We start from the raw sequence: 16,192 nt of genomic DNA, 5'->3' as shown, positions 1-16,192 counted from the left end.
ACTGAGGAAACAAGATCCTTCTTCCTTGGGAAAAGCCTGCTTAATTCTTTCCTAGCAAAGGATTGACTATGGCTTACATGAATAAAGTCGATGCCCCGCCTAGTGCTGCACAATTGCGAGTGGGACGCATTCTAGTCGAAAAAGCTCCAGTGAGTGACAAATACCGTGGGGACAATCTTAAATAAACAAACACGTTCCTCCAGTGTGCCATGGCATTTCAAAGGAATCTTGACTTACTGTGGATGGAGAATATCTCAGAAGACCCGAGCAACTTGAATCGACGGTCGACCGTAAAATAAGCACGTCATTCATTCCTACACGAGTTCTAGATTGGAGACTAAACTACCACCACCGAAGAAAGCGTAGGGAGATTATAACCACACCCACCCCTTTCGCATGTCCGTGTGTGATCTAACATTGCCTCAAGTGATGCAATAATTCACTCATCCCAGTTTACACGGTGCGATGACTCGTTTTTGGCGGAGCACGATGCGACAGATACAAGAATTCGCAACCTTTTAAGTTGCCATCTATCGAAACGGTGGACCACGTCACTCACATGCTGAAGCCACGGCTTTTCGATTGTTTCTAGCGTGTAGAATAGAGCGATGATATTGACTATGTATCCTAATGTAATTTCTATAAGAGCGAGTCCCGTATCTCACGAAATTCTTAAGATAGAATAGTGTACTGTATATTACCGTCATCCAACGGCTGAGATTTGTTAACCAATTGATTCCACACGGTATAAAGTTGTAATAAGAAAGGTCCCTGTATCACCTAATCACATTCACACTAGCAAAGTCATGCCTCACCTCTTTCATACAAATTTGACTAAGACTAGTAAGTCCTGGAGCGCATTGATTGATAGTACTAGAATGACATGAACAGTACGTGACGGCAGCAAAATTTCCCGCAAAATTTTGTTATTTTCCGAGTCATCAAACTGCAGTCAGACAATCAAGTCTCCGATGTGGATGTTTCTATCGCTGTCAGGGCAGCGCATGCGAGGAAATTGCGCTATTTTCAGTTCCCTGTGATGCCCTTGGCAGATCCAATATCAATATGCCAATGCAATTCCATCGTCCCACACTAGACCTTAAACTTCCTCCTCTATCGCAATCTTGTAATTCCTCACAATGAGAGCACTTTGTTCACAAGCCTGCACCAGTTCATGCATTCCCATATTTCTGAGCATTCTGACATGCATGCTGATGCCCCCGAGATAAATGTCTTCCCCGGCAACGGCGGCGTACTCCGAAGATGCACCCGACAAAGTCGCATTGATCTCCCTCAAGAACCATATAGCTTACGATCCATTCAGGGTGATGAGCTCGTGGAATGACTCTCTGCCTTTCTGTAATTGGACTGGTGTAAGATGTAGCCGCCGGCACAAAGAAAGGGTCACCGCTCTGAACCTAATGGATCATCAGTTGGTCGGCACGATACCACCATCCATAGGAAATCTCTCCTTCCTCCAATATCTTTACCTCGCCAGCAATGGCTTCCGGGGTCAGATCCCTCCGGAGGTTTGTCGTTTATACCGACTTAAGTTCCTCAACCTCAGCTATAACGCTATTGAGGGAGAGATACCTATCAATTTGACTTCTTGTTCAGAACTTCTGGGCATTGATTTGACAAGCAACAAGTTAACAGGTAAGATCCTAGTCGAACCGAAGAATATGCTAATCAAACTGATTAGTTTTCTAGTTCCCGAAAACAACCTGACAGGAAATTTTCCAGAATGGTTAGGAAATTTAAGTTCACTGCTTGAAGTTGACATCTCAGATAACCATCTACAAGGTACCATTCCCGCTGCCGTTGGGACTATTCCCCCATCAGTTTATAATCTTACTTCTCTCTCAATTCTTGATGTGGGAAACAATAGACTGCATGGTGAAATTCAGCCTGATATTGGCTTCACTCTTCCTAATCTAGAAGGGCTTTATGTTGGAAGAAATAGCTTCACAGGCAAAATACCTGTTTCGCTACCCAATGCAACAGGACTGGTAGAACTCGACTTCGCCGACAATAGTTTCTCTGGAACCCTACCTCTAAACCTTGGAAACTTAGAGAGGCTTGGCAGATTAGTTTTCTCTACGAACAAGTTGACAAATTTGAAGGACGACGGCTTCAGTTTTATAACTTCTTTAACCAACTGTAGCGGACTCCAAATATTGGATATAGGCAGGAATTAATTTGAAGGTGAATTACCTCCTTCAGTTTCCAACTTCTCAAGTGAGCTCGGATGGCTATTATTGGGATCAAACCAGATATCTGGCAAAATTCCAAGTGGAATAGAAAGCTTGAAAGGTATAACTCGCTTGGATATGTCTAGGAACTTCATTATAGGTGTAATTCCTGAAAACATTGGAAAGCTTCACAAATTATTAGAAGTCGACCTCTCCCACAACAAAATCTCTGGAGCAATTCCCCCCTCATTTGGAAACATTAGCCAGTTGACAAGACTGTTCTTGCAAGAAAATAGTTTACAAGGCAATATACCTTCTAGTATAGGAAGCTGTCAACGACTCGAAACACTTAACCTGTCCAGTAACAACCTCACTGGCACAATACCAGCAGAGGCCGTCACCTTTCCTTTCATGTCCATTTCATTTAATATGGCTAGAAATCTCTTGAACGGACCGCTGCCCCAAGAGCTGGGTAATATGAGCAACCTTGTAGAATTGGATGTTTCTGACAATAGGTTGTCGGGAGTCATTCCTACTACATTGGGGGAATGCACAATGCTAGAGCGTCTTGATCTGGGAAACAACCTCTTTGAAGGAAGCATCCCTTCCTCTCTCAGTGCTTTAAAAGGCCTTCACCTTCTTGACCTAGGAAGGAACAAGTTATCCGGTCAAATTCCGAAGTACCTACAGAACTTCACTCTCCTGCAGGATCTAAACTTATCATTCAATAACCTCGAAGGAGAAGTACCGCATGATGGGTTATTTTGGAACGTCAGTGCCATAACAGTTACTGGGAACAGCCGCCTCTGTGGGGGTACAGAGGAACTAGGACTACCTCCATGCAAAATCCACAGAAAGAAGAAGCAGAGAACTCTTAAATTAGTGATTCCATAGACCGTTTTGTGCTTCCTCCTTTTAGCGTGCTTCGTGATTAGTCTGACCAGGCCGAGGAAATCTGGAAGGAAACGATCTTCAGAACCATCCATCAAAGAACACTTTCCAAAAGTTTCGTATCTTCAGATCCAGCAAGCCACCAATAACTTCTCATCTTCGAATTTGATTGGAGAAGGAAGTTATGGCTCTGTGTACAAAGGAATTCTTGGAGAAGAAAGGATGATGGTAGCAGTCAAGGTACTCAATCTCAGACGAAAGGGAGCTTTCAAGAGTTTCATTGCAGAATGCGAGGCATTGCGAAGTGTCCGTCCCCGCAATCTCGTCAAGATCATCACCACATGCTCAAGCATTGACTTTCAGGGTGCCGATTTCAAAGCTCTAGTGTATGAGTTTATGCACAATGGAAGTTTGGACGAGTGGTTGCACCAAAAAGAAGATCAACCTGAAGTAACAAAGTCTGAAGTCCGACCTGATTTGAGGAATTATGAGCCTTGTCCAAAGACTGAATGCAGCCCTTGATATGGCCTTGGCAATCGACTATCTTCACAACCAATGCGAAACTTCAGTAGTTCACGGTGATTTAAAGCCGAGCAACATTCTGTTTGATCATGATATGACAGCTCATCTAGGAGATTTTGGGCTAGCAAAATTTCTACCAAGTGCCTTACCAGATAACTGCTCACCGAATCAAAGCAGCTCAACAGGAGTGAAGGGAACAGTCGGCTATGTTCCTCCAGGTAATAACTTCACCATCTTCCTCTATATTGACCCTCCATGGATAGAAATGCCGAAACCTTTGGATTTATAAATAGTAAGCAGAAAATCACTTTTGCGTATATCAAAACATCTCTATGTTTGATTGAGTTTCGTTGCATTTTGTTAAGAGTATGGCATGGGTGGCAAAGCATCCATGCCTGGAGATGTCTACAGTTTCGGAGTTCTGCTACTGGAGATGTTCACTGGAAAACGCCCTACAGATGGCATGTTTAAGGATGGGATGACCCTCCAAGAATATGCTAAGATAGCTTTGCATGGAAGAGTGGAAGAGATTGTTGAACCTTCACTGCTACAAGAAGCACAAGCTCATCAGAGTCACAGAGATGTTGAGAGCAGCAGAGCCCATTTTGATGAAGAATATGTCGAGAGCAGTAGAGCCACAACGAGCAAAATCGATTGCTTGATTGCTCTCTTCAGGCTTGGAGTCCTATGCTCAATGGAAAGTCCTAATGAGCGCATGAAGATGAAAGATGTTGTGACAGAACTTTCTGAAATCAGGGCAAAGTTCCTTGGCTAGAGAACACGATCATGATGCACGGTTCCTACAGCTTGACTAAGAGTAGCCTTCAGTTCTTGGCTAAGCAACAATTGCATCAGAGATTTCACCATAGCAAGTACCTTTGTGACTACTGTACTATTTATGATAATATATGGCGGAATGCACTCGTTCCTTGGTGGCTTCTTCAACGTTGCCCACTTTATCTATCCCCTTCCTTTAGATTTGCCGATGAAGTCTAAACCATAAATTAGCTCGCACGAAAAACATGTCGATTGTTTGTCACTGGGATGTCCTAATACATCTCCAAACGCTCAGACCGACCCAGATACCTAACTCAATACTTCCTAAGATCATCGGTAAAGCATAGATGGTAGCATGATTTACTCCAATTGATCAATCCACAAGATACCTAAATAGCTATTATGTCAGTCGGGATGAACCATCCATGACAAGTAAACTCCAGTTGATCAATTCAACATTCAGTGAATTCTAGCTGCTATCGTGAAATCAAGGAGCTTGAATACTCAACTTTACCCCAAACTGATAATGGATGAATGGCCGGAAACACAGGCAAAATCAGGGATCTATTAAGAGAAAGTTAAAGAAGACGCTCCTTTCATTGACGGCAATCAGAAGGTAATCACCATATCTTCATTCAGAGGGGGCCAAAGAGACCAACTGAATTGCAGTAAATTCAACAGAAATAGCAATAAAAAATGCGATATATCAATACATGACATGCAAAATCGACACCTTACATTGCACGTGTGATAATCCGGGTTTCTGCACGAAGCAGTCAGTAACAAGAGCCACCGACTATAAACACGCACATTCCTGAAATGGATCGCATAAGCCTATACCTAATGTACAAAGCAAAGGGCGGGGAATGGAACGAGCACAGGCACTACCGCTTGCTATCGTAGTCAACTACCTCCGATTCGGTCACCGACGGCGAGTGCTGCACGATCGACCGGCCTATCGAGTTGATCCACTCCTCCTTCTCCTTCTCCGAATCGGCGATGAAGAACACGAAACTCTAGTTATTTTTTACAAACTGTGATCAGAAGGTGACTTGAAACGACCCAATTCAAGTAAATGACTCGACTTTGCCACTTTGCGAGGTGTCGGGAGGACCAGAATTTCGGACTTGCATACTGACATTTTGCTCAATCATCTCTATTTTTTTTTCTGAGCATCTACACATTTCACATGCATGTTATAGACCCGTCCTGCATTCTTAGCTGATTTCCAGGCTTTAAGATGTGGAGTTCTGATCTGTGGGTTGGGAAATCACCAGCTGCTCCAATGTTTCGATTCTCTGTGTTAGTTGGCATACTCAGTCCAGGTTGTGGAGACTGTGGAGTAGAGAAAGTTTTAGCATTGGGTGCATATTTAGACAGCCTAAGTTCTCGAATATTTTGGTTTCCCAAGTAGTGTAGTATGTACAGTTCTTGAAGATTAAATCATATTTTTGTGGAATTGATGTCTTGCGATTTGTGAAACCAAGTTTTTAGTAGAACTGTGATTGATACTTGGTTTTCTTCAGTTACTTTATCAAGGGGTACGATAAAGCCGTTTCAATGTGATCTCTTGCCTCATCATCTATTTAATGGATACAAAAATTCACATCATTCATGTTTATTTTTAGCCTTCATGGCGGCTTTTGAAAATGATTAATTAGTCTCCTAATTGGTTTCTGAAGGTACGGAGAGATCGTCGATGTAAACCTAGTTAGAGACAAGGGTACTGGTAAATCAAAAGGCTTTGCATTCATTGCGTACGAGGATCAGCGGAGTACAAACCTTGCCGTAGGTTGCTCTCTCTCTCTCTCTCTCTCTCTCTCTCTCCATGTACATGCAACGTGTTGTGCTTTGTGGCTGGTTATCTTGAGTTTGGTTTATACTGATTGTTTAAGCTCTCGTGATTCTGATTGATGGTTAGATAATCTGAATGGAGCATCAGTACTGGGTAGAATTATAAGAGTAGACCATGTCAACAACTATAAGAAGAAGGAAGAAGAGGATGAGGAGGAAGAGCAGCGAAAGAGTGCCGTGCTTTCCAAAGAGGCGAGTGCACTCGAGGAGCTGGGTGCAAATTTTCACATGATGAGCAAGTAAGATGCTTTAATGTCAGCTTGATGTTACCGTTATTAGTGCTTTCTTGGAACATATAATGGATGCACTTGAGATGCTTATTCTTCTGGAATCTGGACTAGGAAATACGCTTGAAGCACCTCGAATTCAAGTCTGTGTTAGCATTTCTTTTCTGCACTTAAGTTGGTTCAGACTTTCTTTTCACTGGAGAAGGTGTAGATAGTATAATCTCTTTTGTGATCCCTTTGATGTAATACCAAATTTACTGGCTGGAGCTAGAAAGTATTGGAATTTTCTAGTCTTTCTTGTTTCTTCTGGTTTGGTTTAGGAGGCAAGGGAACGGATGGCTTGAATTGAAAGGTTTTTCTTCCTTACTTTTCTGCTTGTTAAATTGCAATGATCGTCCTTTTAAATGCAACGAGTTACGGTCTGATTGAACATATATATACATTTCTATGAGAGTTCATGGATTGTCTCTGTATATAGTATATTCAGTTGGCAATTTACGCATTGGTTGATAAAAATTTTATAGGGCTCTTGATTCTGAACAGTGTTAAACACCTTTAAGTGACTGCCGTTCGTGCCAAGCTGGGAACCATTAATCTATATAATCAGAACACTAGTAGAGATATTAACTTGTCTGTTGTGTTGTGTTGAGCATTCTATTTGAAAGTAAATTGAATGTTTTTTTTTTTCAAGCCTGCTTATGGTCTATTAATTGATGGGTTCGTTTTTGGTGATCTTCTATGAACAGAGAGCTGCTAACACTGGCTGGGGTGCCAAGGATGAGGATGGGCAGTGGGGCCATGACAAGTTTCATGGTCCAGAAAGGGGAGAGAAAAGGTCTAGTGGTCTCTCACGCAACGGTCTTCCTGAATCTAGAGCGCGAGATGGCCATAAGTCACGAAGTATGGATTCGAGTTTCACTGCAAAGGAGAGGGAGGCAGGCCGTGAAGGCGAGGAGCACAGAAAATCAAGAAGGCACGATCCTGATGATTTTGAACAAAAGTCAAGAGGGAGGTTTGATAGGAGGGAGGATAAGAACTTCAGGAGGGACGGGAATAATGACAATGTTGAGCGAGGTATGAAAGACCGGGACAGGAAAGAAGAAAGGACTAAAAGGTATGATGATGATCATGAGCCCAGAAGGAGAGAAGAAAAGAGATCGAGACGGCATGATGATGACGATACGAAGCCTAGATCGAGAGACTGTTATGAGAGGAAGGAAGAGAGTCGATCCAAGAAGCGCGAATTGGATAGTAGGTCTACATATGACAGAAAACCATCTTCTCGTCATCGGAAGGAGAGATGATAATTCTGCATAGAGGGGTGACTTTCCTGCTATGAACGAACCTTGTTTTCGTAGTCTTCTCAGAGAGATGGATCCCTATCCAGTTGCTGTGGAGTGGACGAGGATTTTTCCTAGTGCTTGCATTAGCTAAACCAGGGTATTCGATGGCTTGGTTTTTTCATATCAGAAAGCAAATTTGATGGAAGAGGCAAGAGATGATTACTTACACATATAAAAAGTTACTGAACTCTGCATGGATGGACTAGTGTCAGAAACTTACTAATTCATTTAAGAAATCAAAATGATAGTTACCATGCGCTTTTGTGATTGACAAAATTATCCGAACTATTTTCCACTCTATTCACCCGCCGAGTAGGCACAAGCCGTGAGAATCCTAACAAAAAAGAAGCATACTCAGGAGAATTATTCATCTACCTTGAATCTAGGTAGCTCGTTCGTGTTCATTTCTTACTTTCGGAGATCCGATATTGAATAAACCTCCCCACTGTATTCACTCAGATAAGTACACCCCTTTGCATGTTCGTCCTTATAGCCTGGACATGTCAATTGCACATTTACTAGTATTTACCTGTCTATATTAACAATATTTATTGCAGAAATTAGAAACTTATTCTGAGCGAGAGACTAATCCTTGAGGGCATGACATAGCTTTTACTCGAGGCATTAATCACCTCTCGTTCTCAGTTTCCTGCTGCCGAAGCATGAATGACAAACTATTTTGAGTGGCAACGTGGAAAACTTTCGATAAGATTATTAACTAGTACCCATACTTTTAAAATTCATTTCAGCACCGGAATTTGCACGTTGATTATCGATAAAGTTTCGCAAAATTTGATTTCTTCCAATTCAGCTCGTTCTTGAGCATATCAGTTCAGACTTCACTCTTCCTAATGCCTGCTTAATTAAAGCTGAGTTCTAAGACAATAAGGAAGCCCTTTTAAGCCGTTACGTCCATCCTTAGATACAGGGCAATTCTGATTCAGATTCGGACCAGATCACACCCATCGATCACATACCACCCATATATGCGGCTCATATATATAGCACTCGCATGATCAACCGTTGTGGTCGATCCGATTCAGTGGGCCCCAAATGAGCAAGGAATCGCCTCGGAAAAGCACAGAAAGCATCATGAATCGTGCGAAACTGGTGACCAAGGAGACAATAATAGTCTTCTTCCGTTGGACGAGCCTGCTTAATTCCTTCCTAGCAAAGGGTTGACTGACTATGACTTTTACATGAATAAAGTCGATGCCCCGCCTAGTGCTGCACAATTGCGAGTGGGACGCATTCTAGTCGAAAAAGCTCCAATGAATAACAAATATCGTGGGGGACAATCTGAAATAAACAAATATGTCCCTCCAGTGTGCCATGGCATTTCAAAGGAATCTTGACTTACTGTGGGTGGAGAATATCTCAGAAGACTCGAGCAACTTGAAGCGACAGTCGACCGTAAAATAAGCACAACATTCATTCCTACATGAGTCCTAGATTGGAGACTAACCTACCACTACCCAAAAAAGCGCACGGAAATTATAACCATACCCATCCCTTTCGCATGTCCATGTGAGATCTAACATTACTTGAAGTGATGCAGTAATTCACTCTTCCCAGTTTACACAGTGCGACGACTCGTTTTTGGCGGAGCACGATGCAACACGTTTGCCGACACGGAAGAACTAGAAAGCGTGTACGTAACTACAAGAATTCGCAACCTGCTAGTAAGTTGCCATCTATCAAAAGGGGGGACCGTGTCACCTACATGCTGAAGCCACAGCTTTCGATTGTTTGTAGGTGTAGAATAGAGCACTGATATTGACTATGGATCCTCATGTAATTTCTATAAAAGCTAGTCCTATATCTCACGAAATTCTTAAGATAGAATAGTGTGCCATACGTTACCGTCATCCAACGGCTGAGATTTATTAACCAATTGATCCCACACGGTACAAAGTTGTAATAAGAAAGGTCCCTGTATCACCTAATCACATTCACACTAGCAAAGTCATGCCTCACCTCGTTCATACAAACTTGACTATGACTAGTAAGTCCTCGAGCGCAATGATTGATAGCGCTGGAATGACATGCACAGAACTGGCGGGAACAAAATTTCTCGCAAAATTTTACTTTCTTCCGAGTCATGAACGTGCAGTCAGACCATCAAGTCTTCCGATGTGGATGTTTCTATCGCTGTCAGGGCAGCGCATGCAAGGAAATTACGCTATTTTGCAGTTCCCCGTGATATCCTTGGCAGATCCAATATCAATATGCCAATGCAATTCATTGTCCCACGCTAGACCTTAAACTTCCTCCTCTATCGCAATCTTGTAATTCCTCGCAATGAGAGCACTTTGTTCACAGGACTGCACCAGTCTATGCATTCCCATATTTCTGAGCATTCTGACATGCATGATGCCCCCGAGATGCATGTCTTTCCCAGCAACGGCGGCGTACTCTGAAGATGCACCCGACAAAGTCACATTGATCTCCCTCAAGAACCACATAGCTTACGATCCATTCGGGGTGATGAGTTCATGGAATGATTCTCTGCCTTTCTGTAATTGGACTGGTGTAAGACGTAGCCGCCGGCACAAAGAAAGGATCACCTTTCTGAACCTAATGGATCATCAGTTGGTCGGCACGATACCACCATCCATAGGAAATCTCTCCTTCCTCCAATATCTTTACCTCGCCAGCAATGGCTTCCGGGGTCAGATCCCTCCGGAGGTTTGTCGTTTATACCGACTTAAGTTCCTCAACCTCAGCTATAACGCTATTGAGGGAGAGATACCTATCAATTTGACTTCTTGTTCAGAACTTCTGGGCATTGATTTGACAAGCAACAAGTTAACAGGTAAGATCCTAGTCGAACCGAAGAGTATGCTAATCAAACTGATTAGTTTTCTAGTTCCCGATAACAACCTGACAGGAAATTTTCCAGAATGGTTAGGAAATTTAAGTTCACTGCTTGAAGTTGCCATCTCAGATAACCATCTACAAGGTACCATCCCCGCTGCCGTTGGGAAAATGTCAAGATTAAATTTTCTGAAGATTTCTGGAAACAATTTCTCCGGGACTATTCCCCCATCAGTTTATAATCTTACTTCTCTCTCAATTCTTGATGTGGGAAACAATAGACTGCATGGTGAAATTCAGCCTGATATTGGCTTCACTCTTCCTAATCTAGAAGGGCTTTATGTTGGAAGAAATAGCTTCACAGGCAAAATACCTGTTTCGCTACCCAATGCAACAGGACTGGTAGAACTCGACTTCGCCGACAATAGTTTCTCTGGAACCCTACCTCTAAACCTTGGAAACTTAGAGAGGCTTGGCAGATTAGTTTTCCATGAGAATGAGTTGACAAATTTGAAGGACGACGGCTTCAGTTTTATGAATTCTTTAACCAACTGTAGCGGACTCCAAATATTGGATATAAGCACGAACCAATTTGAAGGTGAATTACCTCCTTCAGTTTCCAACTTCTCAAGTGAGCTCGGATGGCTATTATTGGGATCAAACCAGATATCTGGCAAAATTCCAAGTGGACTAGAAAGCTTGAAAGGTATAACTCGCTTGGACATGTCTAGGAACTTTGTTACAGGTGTAATTTCTGAAAACATTGGAAAGCTTCACAAATTATTAGAAGTCGACCTCTCCCACAACAATATCTCTGGAGCAATTCCTCCCTCGTTTGGAAACATTAGCCAGTTGACAAGACTGTTCTTGCAAGAAAATAGTTTACAAGGCAATATACCTTCTAGTATAGGAAGCTGTCGACTCAAAACACTTAACCAGTCCAGTAACAACCTCACTGGCACAATACCAGCAGAGGCCGTTACCCTTCCTTTCATGTCCATTTCATTTAATTTGGCTAGAAATCTCTTAAATGGACCGCTGCCCCAAGAGCTGGGTAATATGAGCAACCTTGTAGAATTGGATGTTTCTGACAATAGGTTGTCGGGAGTCATTCCTACTACATTGGGGGAATGCACAATGCTAGAGCGTCTTGATCTGGGAAACAACCTCTTTGAAGGAAGCATCCCTTCCTCTCTCAGTGCTTTAAAAAGCTTTCAACTTCTTGACCTAGGAAGGAACAAGTTATCTGGTCAAATTCTGAAGTACCACAGAACTTCACTCTCCTACAGGATCTAAACTTATCATTCAATAACCTCGAAGGAGAAGTACCGCATGATGGGTTATTTCGGAATGTCAGTGTTATAACAGTTACTGGGAACAGCCGCCTCTGTGGGGGTACAGAGGAACTAGGACTACCTCCATGCAAAATCCACAGAAAGAAGAAGCAGAGAACTCTTAAATTAGTGATTCCATAGACCGTTTTGTGCTTCCTCCTTTTAGCGTGCTTCGTGATTAGTCTGACCAGGCCGAGGAAATCTGGAAGGAAACGATCTTCAGAACCATCCATCAAAGAACACTTTCCAAAAGTTTCGTATCTTCAGATCCAGCAAGCCACCGATAACTTCTCATCTTCGAATTTGATTGGAGAAGGAAGTTATGGCTCTGTGTACAAAGGAATTCTTGGAGAAGAAAGGATGATGGTAGCAGTCAAGGTACTCAATCTCAGACGAAAGGGAGCTTTCAAGAGTTTCATTGCAGAATGCGAGGCATTGCGAAGTGTCCGTCACCGCAATCTCGTCAAGATCATCACCACATGCTCAAGCATTGACTTTCAGTGTGCCAATTTCAAAGCTCTAGTGTATGAGTTTATGCACAATGGAAGTTTGGACGAGTGGTTGCACCAAAAAGAAGATCAACCTGAAGTAACAAAGTCTGAAGTCCGACCTGATTTGAGGAATCTTAGCCTTGTCCAAAGACTGAATGCAGCCCTTGATATGGCCTTGGCAATCGACTATCTTCACAACCAATGCGAAACTTCAGTAGTTCACGGTGATTTAAAGCCGAGCAACTTTCTGTTTGATCATGATATGACAGCTCATCTAGGAGATTTTGGGCTAGCAAAATTTCTACCAAGTGCCTTACCAGATAACTGCTCACCGAATCAAAGCAGCTCAACAGGAGTGAAGGGAACAGTCGGCTATGTTCCTCCAGGTAATAACTTCACCATCTTCCTCCATATTGACCCTCCATGGATAGAAATGCCTCAACCTTATGATTTATAAATAGCAAGCACAGAATGACTTTTGCATATATCAAAACATCTCTATGTCTGATCGAGTTTCGTTGCATTTTGTTAAGAGTATGGCATGGGTGGCAAAGCATCCATGCCTGGAGATGTCTACAGTTTCGGAGTTCTGCTACTGGAGATGTTCACTGGAAAACGCCCTACAGATGGCATGTTTAAGGATGGGATGACCCTCCAAGAATATGCTAAGATAGCTTTGCATGGAAGAGTGGAAGAGATTGTTGAACCTTCACTGCTACAAGAAGCACAAGCTCATCGGAGTCACAGAGAGATTGTTGAGAGCAGCAGAGCCCATTTTGATGAAGAATATGTCGAGAGCAGTAGAGCCACAACGAGCAAAATCGATTGCTTGATTGCTCTCTTCAGGCTTGGAGTCCTATGCTCAATGGAAAGTCCTAATGAGCGCATGAAGATGAAAGATGTTGTGACAGAACTTTCTGAAATCAGGGCAAAGTTCCTTGGCTAGAGAACACGTACGATCATGATGCACGGTTCCTACAGCTTGACTAAGAGTAGCCTTCAGTTCTTGGCTAAGCAACAATTGCATCAGAGATTTCACCATAGCGAGTACCTTTGTGACTACTGTACTATTTATGATAATATATGGCGGAGTGCACTCGTTCCTTGGTGGCTTCTTCAACGTTGCCCACTTTATCTATCCCCTTCCTTTAGATTTGCCGATGAAGTCTAAACCATAAATTAGCTCGCACGAAAAACATGTCGATTGTTTGTCACTGGGATGTCCTAATACATCTACAAACGCTCAGACCGACCCAGATACCTAACTCAATACTTCCTAAGATCATCGGTAAAGCATAGATGGTAGCATGATTTACTCCAATTGATCAATCCACAAGATACCTAAATAGCTATTATGTCAGTCGGGATGAACCATCCATGACAAGTAAACTCCAGTTGATCAATTCAACATTCAGTGAATTCTAGCTGCTACCGTGAAATCAAGAAGCTCGAAATACTCAACTTCACCACAAACTGATGATGGATGAATGGGCGGAAACACAGGCAAAATCAGGGATTTATTAAGAGAAAGTTAAAAAAAAAAAATCCTTTCATTGGCAGCAATCAGAAGGTAATCACCATATCTTCATTCAGAGGGGGCCAAAGAGACCAACTGAATTGCAGCAAAATTCAACAGAAATAGCAATAAAAAATGCGATATATCAATACAAGACATGCAAAATCGACACCTTACATTGTACGCCTGATAATCCGGGTTTCTGCACAGAGCAGTCAGTAACAAGAACCACCGGCTATAAACACACACATTCCTGAAACGGATCGCATAAACGTATACCTAATGTACAAAGCAAAGGGCGGCGGGCGGGGAATGGAACGAGCACAGGCACTACCGCTTGCTATCGTAGTCAACTACCTCCGATTCGGTCACCGACCGCGAGTGCTGCACGATCGACCGGCCGATCGAGTTGATCCACTCCTCCTTCTCCTTCTCCGAATCGGCGATGAAGAACATGGTGTCCTGATTGGTGGAGACCTCGAAGGCGAAGGGCTTGTTGAGGACGTCCTCGGCGCCCTTGACGGTGAGGCAGCGGCCGACGGAGACGACGCCGCGCGGCTCGGAGAGGCGGGTGACGCTGGGGTCCTTGAACCAGAGGAGCTTCCCCTGCTTGAGCACGAACCAGCGGCGGCGCCACGTCTTGATGTAGTCGCCTTGCTTGCTGAGCCAGCCCGCGCGCTCCGGCTCGGCCCAGAACTCGACTCCGGCGTAGTCGTCGGGGTCCGGCGCTTGGAAAGTCGCCGCTCGCCAGAGGCTCTCCATCCTCGCGACGGTCAACGGAGAGAGAGAGAGAAGAGAGATTTGCAGAAGGGTTGTTCGATCCGAGGTGCTACGTTGTCCTTGCGCAGAATTGTTAGTTGATCTGAGGTCAGCTCAGCCGCGGGAACGACGTCGTTCGTCGCTGAAGAAAACAGTAAAAAAAACTCACGTGCGAGTTTTTATTGAAAACCGTGCTTAGGAATTATATATATATATATATATATATATATATATATATATCGATCAATAAATTTTTTAATTTAGTTAAACTTTGCACGGAAAAATAAAACTAAATTTTCCACCGCTCAGCGATTAGTAACTTTTCCGCACCACGCTATTTGGTAGTAACATTTCCCATGGAACAAAAAGTAATTAAGTATGATAGACAATTTCATTGCCGTGGTTAATAACTTTTTTTGCGTTGAAAAGTTACATTTTCCTCGAATATATTTCGTGAAATTAGCAGCTTACTGCAATGATGCATAACTTTCAACCCAAATATAGCAAATAGCTTCTCCACGTCATAACTAATGACTTTAATATGGAGAAGTAAATTTGACAAATCCGAAACTCGTAATTTCTTTATCAAGCTAATAATTTGTTTACAATAGAAGAATTAGAAGTATACGTGATTACTAATTTTTTAATGTATATAGTAAATTCCCCAAATAAAAAGTGACTGTTTATACAATTGTAGTTTGTAGTTTTCTTTCACATAATTAGTGGCTTTTGTGCATTGAGGCCATAGTCATTCAAGTAAGAACAGCATAAAAAATATGATCTTTTTTTTTAATGTTCCCCTGACCATAGTATATATAATCTCCTTGCAAAGTTAGCATCAAGATACACTAATCCGTGAAGACCCACGACTTTCCTATTCAACACTACCACCTCTTGATCATGTACAGTTGTCCCCGGCGCAGGTAGATTAGCGTTTTGTTCATGGTGGAGTTGCGATGATGAAGGAACTGGTCACATGGTTTGTTCCCAAGAAACTTTTCCCAGAGGAGATGTTAGCACTTGGAAGTCCAATCCATTTATCAGAACTGAAATGGGAGAAGATGTTCACCTACCCCAATCTGCTTTGTGAATCAGACTCAGTTTTCTTTCGTTCTATCTTTTTTTTCGGACTATGATCTGATTTAATTGGATCATGTTCTTCTTTATAAGCCGGAACATCCATTCGAAATGGCGAAGTTGTTCCCTCGGCTTTAAGTACATTGATCTAAGCCCTCGCGTTGATTGAATGACTAATATCCCCCAGACTTGTTGAAGAAGCAATAAGGAATCCATGGCAATAGGCGGCCTGGACATGTTCAAATCGCGTCCTCGCGAATTAGGTAATCCTGTCTGAACCAGGAACTGCTCCTAAATCAATTATATCGACTGATCATTCAATCAAACAAACCCAAAAACTATGAGACTACTTAATCATGATTCTGATCGAAATCAGGGAAAGGGTAGAACAA

The 16,192-nt window shown here is 42.6% G+C and overlaps 3 protein-coding genes and 2 pseudogenes across 3 annotated transcripts; 4 read left to right on the top strand and 1 right to left on the bottom strand.

Annotated features, from left to right (window-relative positions):
• Positions 1-1,229: 1,229 nt before the first annotated feature.
• On the top strand, positions 1,230-4,555 carry LOC115666185 (putative receptor-like protein kinase At3g47110; annotated as a pseudogene).
• A 357-nt stretch (positions 4,556-4,912) lies between these two features.
• Positions 4,913-7,768, top strand: LOC115666186 (zinc finger CCCH domain-containing protein 25-like; annotated as a pseudogene).
• Positions 7,769-10,107: 2,339 nt separating this feature from the next.
• LOC130134623 (LRR receptor-like serine/threonine-protein kinase EFR) lies at positions 10,108-11,317 on the top strand. The gene is made up of 2 exons (XM_056309657.1): positions 10,108-11,221; positions 11,310-11,317. Exons 1-2 carry the CDS (start codon positions 10,108-10,110, stop codon positions 11,315-11,317), a joined length of 1,122 nt encoding a protein of 373 aa, XP_056165632.1.
• A 333-nt stretch (positions 11,318-11,650) lies between these two features.
• LOC115666183 (probable LRR receptor-like serine/threonine-protein kinase At3g47570) lies at positions 11,651-13,607 on the top strand. Its single transcript, XM_056310168.1, has 2 exons — positions 11,651-12,834; positions 12,982-13,607. The coding sequence occupies exons 1-2, from the start codon at positions 12,318-12,320 to the stop codon at positions 13,392-13,394; spliced, it is 930 nt and encodes a 309-aa protein (XP_056166143.1). The 5' UTR covers positions 11,651-12,317; the 3' UTR covers positions 13,395-13,607.
• A 480-nt stretch (positions 13,608-14,087) lies between these two features.
• Positions 14,088-14,796, bottom strand: LOC115683881 (pleckstrin homology domain-containing protein 1). Its single transcript, XM_030608521.2, has one exon. The coding sequence runs from the start codon at positions 14,724-14,726 to the stop codon at positions 14,295-14,297; it is 432 nt and encodes a 143-aa protein (XP_030464381.2). The 5' UTR covers positions 14,727-14,796; the 3' UTR covers positions 14,088-14,294.
• Between the last annotated feature and the right edge of the window lie 1,396 nt (positions 14,797-16,192).

The sequence above is a fragment of the Syzygium oleosum genome, unplaced genomic scaffold (assembly GCF_021117445.2).
Source record: "Syzygium oleosum isolate NSW1041296 unplaced genomic scaffold, Sole_v2.1 Sole_v2.03, whole genome shotgun sequence".
Classification (NCBI taxonomy): Eukaryota; Viridiplantae; Streptophyta; class Magnoliopsida; order Myrtales; family Myrtaceae; genus Syzygium; species Syzygium oleosum.
This window is presented reverse-complemented; position numbering and strand designations above follow the sequence as displayed.